We start from the raw sequence: 8,409 nt of genomic DNA, 5'->3' as shown, positions 1-8,409 counted from the left end.
TCCGGTAGGTTCATTTTGGTTCTTATACTTCCAAAACATTTCATTTCGGTATTGTTCATTTTATTCTTTATACTTTTTCGTTTTAATCCATGTACCTTTAAAAAATGACTACTTTGGTCTCTTCATTTTCATTTTTTTATCATTTATTTCAATTAAAATTTTAGCACGACACTTCACTCGTCAAGTTTCTTGAAATGTAGTATAAATGTATATCCACGTATAAAATTTATGCTAAAACGTTGCAAATAATAACGACCAAAATGTATACTTTTAAAAAAATACATAGACTAAAAATGAACATTTTAAAATTGAAAGCCGAAAGATAGGAGTATAATGACTTTTTTTATGTAAGGAAAGGTTTAGAGAGAGGGGGAAGATAAAAGGTAGGAATAGGATAGTTTGATAGAGCAATATATTATATAATGTAGAATTTAGATATGATAAATTTGATGCAGGTGGGGTAACGGTAAAAAAGAAAGGGGGAGCGGTAAAAAGGTGAAAAGTGAAGGAAGGTAAACAGTAATGGGGTTGTCGCGTAGCTTTCTGAGAGTCTGAGAAGGGAAGGGTTAATTCTGAAACCTCTGCAGCACCACGCTTGCCCCAAGCAATGTCTTTACCTTTCTCTGATGCAATCGATGGCTTTTATTTGTCTCTCTTTCCACGTCTTTGCTTTGGTACTTGCTTTTTTCCCCCTACAAAAGCTTAAACTCTTCACATTATTTATTTATTTATTTATTTATTTATTTTTAAATTTTGGGGTGCACCACAGCTCCAACCAATCCCCTTCTTTCCCTTTTACACATCTGAACCGTCCTCTTGATAGTGTTTCTGTTCGAAGATTATTGAAAACTAAAAACGTCGTAGTTGGTTTCTCTAGTGGTAAATAGTGGTAATTATGAGTCCGTTTGATAACGTTTCTGGTTGTTGTTTCTTGTAATAAAGGTAAGTATTTGACAATTATTTATATATGTTTCTTATTTTTCATTATTTTTATAAACATTTTCAAAATTGTATAGAAATTTTGGAAACAACGAAATCAAGTTTTTTGTTTTTTATTTCTGTTTCCAATTTGTTACAAAACATAAATAAAAATATTTTGTTTTACCATTATTAAATCTATAAGTGTTCATGCAGTTCTATTTTTCTTTATTAAAAAAACGTAGAGACAAAAATAAAGAGACCAAGACCTTACCAAACTAACAGACCCTATATGAATAACATACGATAAATATATTTTTTTTAAGTAGAGTAGAAAATTTGAAATTTCACAAAAATAACCTAATTTAAACCAAATGTGAACAAGTTCAATTTATGCTCTATTTGGAAATAATATATATGAAAAGTTGGAACATTTTCTAAAATATATATATTAGATTTGTGCTATCGGTGAATTTTACTTTTTTGAAGGAACATATTTTATTTTTAGGCTATTTTTTTTTTAATATTATATATGTGTGTGAGATTGGATTTAGTTCTAAACTTTAAAATGTTTTAGTTACATTTGTCAAATTTTTTTATTATAATAAATATTTATCATTAATATTGATGTCAAATGTAATTGATGTGTACTCAAAACTCAAAAGTGATGATTTGACATAATTCAGCAGGAGAGAATGTACTAGTGTTAGATTAAATAAGGGTGGGCCAAAAATTTGAAGAGTCAATGAACATATAATGCATTTTAAATAGTAATTTTTACATGTTTACCCCTTATTTTATTAAACTAGTTTATTCTCATCATGCCATATTTGTTAGTTCAATAAACTTACCAAGTGAATGTTTAAGTTATCAACAACTTATTAGAACTAAAATTATAAATTTAGAAATGCAGTTTTTTTACATATGTTAGAAATGTAATTAAGACTTTATTAAGTTTAAATTTTAGTGGGACACTCCTCAACATATTTTACTAAAAAAAAATTAATTGGGCACCTACATAGACATTTGTAGGCTAAATTTAATAGTTTAGCTTTTTTTTTTTTTTGAAAAAGTGATTTTCTTAAATATAAAAACACTAGCTTTTATCAGTTTCATGTTTAAAATAAAAAATAAAATTGTTATCCAACATAGGCCTAAATGATAAATTTGTTGTATGTGATTTGTTTATAAAATTTGCTTTCATATGCAACGTGAGGGATATTTTAAATTTAATTTGGTTTTGGATTGCCTAATTTTTATATAATTAGTATGTTCCTATTTGGATAATGGTAACAAATACCTTTTTACCAATCACTTATAAACTGGATATTGGTTGATTATAATCACCAACGTTTTTTTTCTCTCTCATTATTTGTGTTCCTTAGTTTTTTTAGAAACATTTTCGAAATTGTAATAAATTTTGAAAACAACGAAAACAAATTTATTTTGTCTCGTTTCTAATTTGTTCCAAAATGTAAAAGAAAATATTATTTTGTCATGGTTGAATTTATGGGAAGACACCTATATCCGATCAAAAGACTGTGAGTTTGAATTCCGATCTCAGAGTATTAAACCCAAAAAAACAGAGCAACTACAATGTTACCCAACAACAACTTAGTTTCTCCATGATCTTTGTTGGGCTTTGACTTGGAAAATTAGGCCCAACTATATCTCGTTAGTTGCTTCTAGATGGGGCTCATAAAACGACGTCGGGCCATTTTCAATGGGCCTGATTTACCATGTCGAATGACATACATCACGTGCCTTGGTTCCATATGTCAGCATTATCTCTTTGGGACCATTTTACAGGCACCAACTGCAGAAAATTTTAACTATTTTTAGATTTTCTCAAAAGAAAAAACAAATTGTATATTTTTTTTTTCAGTTTTTAAACAAAATTTTGGTACAAATATATTCAGATAATTATTTCTCAACAGCAATTTTCTAAATTGGGTTTCTTTTAATCTAAAATTTGAAAACTATAATACTAACCATAATATAATTTAGTTTTCAACTAAAAAAATTAATACGATTATAACAAACCATCAATTCTTTAAAATTTTGCACTCATATATTTAATGACATTAAAATTGTTGGTCACGTTATCTGAAATATATTAAATAATTTTTGCCATTCAAACGCCTGTGCACATCGCAACCCTATCAATCGGACTTCAACTAAACCCCAAATACAAAATGATAAGAAGAAGAAAAAAACAATTTTTTTTGCTATTAAAAATACTCAGCAGTGACAGTTAAAATTACAAGCAGTAATTTCACAATAACACTGCATTTTTATCTTTTATATATATGACAGTAAAATTTAAAGTGGGTGTGGCCAAAATTTTCTAAATTCACCCACTAGAAATTAGAGAAGAGAGAGCAAAAGAGGGCAGGTTCCGAAGCTTCTTCCCTCCGCCGAATCCTTCAAATCCCTAAATGCCTTCAAACCGCCGCAAGGTTTTCCAAATTTCACGGCCATTAACACGCTCATTCCGCCGCCGGCGAGCTTCTCCTTCGCCGCCGATCTCCTAATCTTCCCCGACGTCGTTTTGGGGACGCTTCCCCTTTTCACCAAAACCACCAGCCCTACCTCGATTCCTCCTTCGATCAACGCCGCCCTCCGAATCCCTTCGCAGAGTCTCTTCAGCGATTCGGCGTCGTTTTGGTCCGCTCTCTGCATCTCGGCCACGACGGCGACCGTCTCCGAAATCTTGACGGCGGCGAGGCAGCCGCCGCGGAGAAAGGCGGAGTAATTTTGGTAAGCTATGGATTCGATGTAATGAGGGTGGATTTGTTGGTCGCTGTTGAGTTTAATGATGTCGGAGGACCGTCCGATAACGAAGAGGAATCTGTCGGCGCCTTTAATTACTCCTCTGTCGCCGGTGCGGACGAAACTACGGCTTCTCTCGTTGTTCCTCAGTTTACTGTGAAACGTCTCTCTGGTTACAGATGGATTCCCAAGGTAACCTGAGATTGAGAAAGTATAAATTACTTTAGACAATTTTTTCTTTCAATTTTCAAATATTCTATTTTAACACCTAAAACTTTCGTAAATTTTCACTTTGGCTTGGTCAAACTTTTGTTTTATATTAATAGTAATTAAAAAAAAAAGACTAACACATACTCATAGCATGCATATATCATATTTTATTCTGTCCTCACAACTAAATATAAAAATAGAAATTTTTAAAAATAATAAATTATCAAACATTTATGAATTGTGAGGATAAAATTGGATTGGATAATTCATCTTTTTTCTTATTTAATGTTTTTCTTATTTTCTTTTAAAAAACCTTGTTTTCTCACAATTTTTATATCTCAATTCACACCAAGGCAACTTAAAAACAAAAAGAAAACTAGAGTTTCAAAAACTACATTTCTTTTCAATATTAGACCATGTTTTCCTTAAAACCAAATAATAAATGAGTTCACAAAAGAAAACCTAATAAAAATAAGTTTTAAATATTATTTTGTCCTCTTTTATTTTAGTTTCTATATTTTTTATCTACATCTATTTTGTCACTCTAAAATGGCTATGTAATTTGTATTTGTAAAATTAACGCAAAATTCTATATGCAAGATAAATTATTTTATATAAATTTAAAGTTACATTTTAAAAGATCTTAATAATATTTTACTTGGTAAAATATTGTGCTAGAATTATAAATGATAAAAATGAAAATAAAGCGAGGAAAAAAATGTCACTGTTTTAAAAGTTGACGTTTAGAAAGATGAGTAGCTAAAGGGGCAAAAATAATATTTAAATCTAAATATAAGGAATAGATAATCTTATATAAAAAGTAAAACGACGCAGTTTGAGAGTTTGTTAGGGATTCGAAACCTGAGGCATTACTGGGCGAGGAGACCCAAATCTCTCCTTCAACGTCATCGTCAACCACCTCCCCAGTTTCTCCATTAACCACCGCCACCACAATCTCTTCATCTTCTCCACCCACCCACCCGCACGGCAGCAGCTTCCGGTGGCTCGGCATCGCCGGAAACCACCACCCCTTTCTCCACGCTGTCGAAACAAACGTGCAGTTCTCCGCCAGCCCGTACGACGGCGCAACACATCCCGGCTCCAACCCCGCCGACCCAAACATCTCCACAAACTCCTCCACCGCCGACCGGTAAATCGGCTCGTTTATCAGAATCAAATTCCTCAAGCTCCCCAGATTCACCCCACCGGCGACCCCCGGATTCTCCTTCGCCCGCTTCACCACCAGCGGCAGCGCAAAACACGGCACGGGAGTGCACGTGGCCCTGAAGGCCGTCACGAGGTGCAGCCACGTCATTGGGCTGCCCACGAAGCGCCCCGGTGAGGTCAGCACGCACGTGGCACCGCACGTGACCGTGAGCAGGAGGAACATCAGGCCGCAGTCGTGGTACTGTGGGAGCCACGACACGATGACGGCGTCCGTGTGGAGGTCGTAGGCTCTCCTCGCCGCCCGGACGTTGTGAGCGGCGGCGCCGGCGGAAACCACCACCGCCTTCGGCGGTCCTGTTGCCCCTGACGTATACTGGATTAGATACGGTTCCTCCGGTTTACAGCCGCGATATGAAGAGTGACAAAACTTGGAATAATCGGGTTCTTCTAATTCCTTGGGTTTCTTTAAACTCTCCATTGAAATCCATTTTACGTTGTGTAATAGCGTCGCCAGATTCTCGTCTCTCTGGGTTGAGGAGAGGTACCTGTTAAATAATACATATAAACTTCATCGGTTCAGTAATAGTTTAAGAATAATATTTAGCTCCCTGTTTTTTAAAAAATATAACGTCTGTTGGAATAGTGTAACTTCTCGAGTCTTGTGCCAGGACGAAGGTTAAGAATGTAAGATTTTTAGGTTAAAAACACTCTTTGGTGCAATAGTTTGATTGGATCAACGAGTTGCTATACTTTCAAATTAGTAATTTAAGAAACAATTTTTGAAGTTTAAAATTTATAATGATTTAGTTTTTATTTGTGAAATTTTATTGTTTAATTTCTTATATGTTTAGATCGATAAATTAATAAAAAATCAAATTTATTTATAAAGGAAAAAAATTAAATTGTTATAGATAGAAATTAACACTTAATTTTAATGAAAATTTTGGTGACAGTGGTTATTAAATTGTTACATATAAGCATTGATTAAAATTTAGCGATTAAATAGTTACTTAGTCCTCCGAAAAAAAAAATAGTTACTTAGTAGACCAGATGTGCTTTTTAAGAAAAATCTTATTTTAAAGTAAAAGTAAATAATAGCTTTAGATGGATACCGGAAAACGGCGGCGATGTAAGCTTGGTGAGCTATGGCGGCTTTGGGTTTAGTTTGGGAGAGAACCCTGGTAAGATCATAATTTTTATTCTGTGCTGTAAAACGAGGATCGGGCGGCATAATGGGGACGCTGACAAGGCCGGCTCTTTGGCAGCCGTAGATCAGCTCCACCAGGTCGAGCCCCGCCCAGCATAATATCACCACCGTTTCGCGCCGCCGCAGCTGGCGCAGCAATCGTAACGATATCAACTGAACGGAGTCGTGAAGTTGCCGGTACGTGAGGACAGAGCCAGCACCAGCCCCGTCCTCCGACCAGACGAACGCCGGCTTGGACCGGAACGCCGGGAGGTTCGCCCAAACCGGGAGGTACAGGTCAACCACCGGCTGGTCCGGGAAATAAGGATCAAAATTCTCAAACAGCATACTCTACTCTCTCTTTCGTTTTTTTTTTTTTTTTGCTTTAATTTTTGCAACTGATTTGCCGCATCTGCCCCTATTTATACCCACACAAATTATGCCCAAAATTACAAATCTGTCCTTTATGATTCATTATTGGCTCCCGAATTTTTAACAAGGTTTTCTTTTATTGCTATGTTCTTTGATTTTAATTTTAATAAACCCTAAAATCGTTGTTACAACCTTTATTTTAAATGTTAATGCTAAATTGACATACCAATTGTAGTAACTAACCGCTAATAATTTTTTTTAATACAGCAAATGAGATTTAGGGTTCAAACTCATGACTTAAATATTATGATATTTGAAACTTTAAGGTACGACATAAACTAAAAACTTTTGAAAGCATTCAATAACTAAAGATTCGTTTGAAAACTTATTTATTTATTATTTTTTAGTACAATGTGTAAGGACAAATTTTTTAATTGGAGATAAATGTCAAGATGCTCGTTTTTGGCGGTCTGAAAAGTTATTTTTTTATATATATTTTTGCAATTAAACTAGAAAACATTACTATGTAGTTTTTTTTTTTTTAATCTACTTTTTAAAATCTTAGCTGTGGAGGATTAAATTGGTAATTAAAGCCGTTAGGAATTTGCTCCGAATAAAAGTAAAGAGGGAGTATAAAAGGATATGCGATGAGAATATGTGATATTGGAATAAAGCTGCCAAATACAAACGGAAATTTAAAAAATTGAAAATGGAAGAGGTTAGAGCGATGGTTTAAAAAATTAATATATGCTCAGAGAAATTTATAAGGTACGACGTCGTCGAAAAGAATATGCAGTTTGATAAAAACTAAGATCATATGGAAAATTAATTTCTGAATTTGTTAGACGAGGAAGAACAAAAAAAAAAAAAAAAATTAGGAGAGCGGGCAGCAGGGCAATCCGACAAAAGAAAAAGGCCATACTTTTGGATTGGGTTTTCGAAACCAAAACTTGGGTGTCGTGTGCTCTTATGCGAGGGATTTTTATAGGAAAATATTTAGCTGAATTGACAATTCATTATTCAAATGATATTTCTCTATACTATAGTTTCTTCGATAATTTAAATATAATTTTGGTTACTTGAACATGCCACATCAGCATGGTAGTTCTTTTACGATGAGGTTTAATCTAATAATCAATTGACACGAGTAGTCATATATATTACACTCCTTTGTTAGATTTTTTATCTTTTCAAATGTGGAATTGTTAATAGTTTTCAATTTTTGTTCATTTTAGTTCATCTACTTGTTTGGGTACTTGTACTTTTAGAAAATTGACCATTAAGTCATTTCATTTTTTATTTTTAACTCGTTTTCTTAATCTCAATTTTATCAAGAATACTTCACTCCTTTGAATTCGTTGAAACCTAGTTATAAATGTATATTAAAAAGTTTTTATTGTTTGTTATTGAAATTTTGGAAATATGGAAAAAAAATTTCACTTTTTTTAAAGTACAAAACCTCCCTTAGAGAGTAAAAAACTTTAAAATATAAATATAATTTTGAAAATACATGATTAAAATGAATCAAAATAGTTATTTAAAAACCTAAAATTTGGATGGATTCATTTATCTATTAAATGCAATAGGAATAGATGTTTTTTTAATAAAATATTTAAGTGATGTTAAATTATAATAGATTTGAAATGAATTTCTTTATTAATTAACGCATGTGAGATTGTCGGATTTCACAGGATTTTAAAGGCAATGATAAAGGAAATTTCAGTTTTTTGTAATTTTTCAGTCACAAATCAGGATAAAAATGCTACATTTTAGTATGAATTATA

The 8,409-nt window shown here is 33.1% G+C and overlaps 1 protein-coding gene across 1 annotated transcript; it reads right to left on the bottom strand.

Annotated features, from left to right (window-relative positions):
• Positions 1 to 3,119: 3,119 nt before the first annotated feature.
• On the bottom strand, positions 3,120 to 6,866 carry LOC111014011 (uncharacterized). Its single transcript, XM_022288604.2, has 3 exons — positions 6,180 to 6,866; positions 4,762 to 5,612; positions 3,120 to 3,887 (listed from the first exon to the last, which is right to left on the bottom strand). Exons 1-3 carry the CDS (start codon positions 6,599 to 6,601, stop codon positions 3,286 to 3,288), a joined length of 1,875 nt encoding a protein of 624 aa, XP_022144296.2. The 5' UTR covers positions 6,602 to 6,866; the 3' UTR covers positions 3,120 to 3,285.
• Positions 6,867 to 8,409: the final 1,543 nt, after the last annotated feature.

The sequence above is a fragment of the Momordica charantia genome (genome assembly GCF_013281855.1).
Source record: "Momordica charantia cultivar OHB3-1 chromosome 8 unlocalized genomic scaffold, Mcharantia_2.0 BLBB01000008.1, whole genome shotgun sequence".
NCBI lineage: Eukaryota > Viridiplantae > Streptophyta > Magnoliopsida > Cucurbitales > Cucurbitaceae > Momordica > Momordica charantia.
The sequence above is the reverse complement of the archived record's forward strand: the minus strand, read 5'-3'. Positions and strand labels throughout refer to the sequence as shown.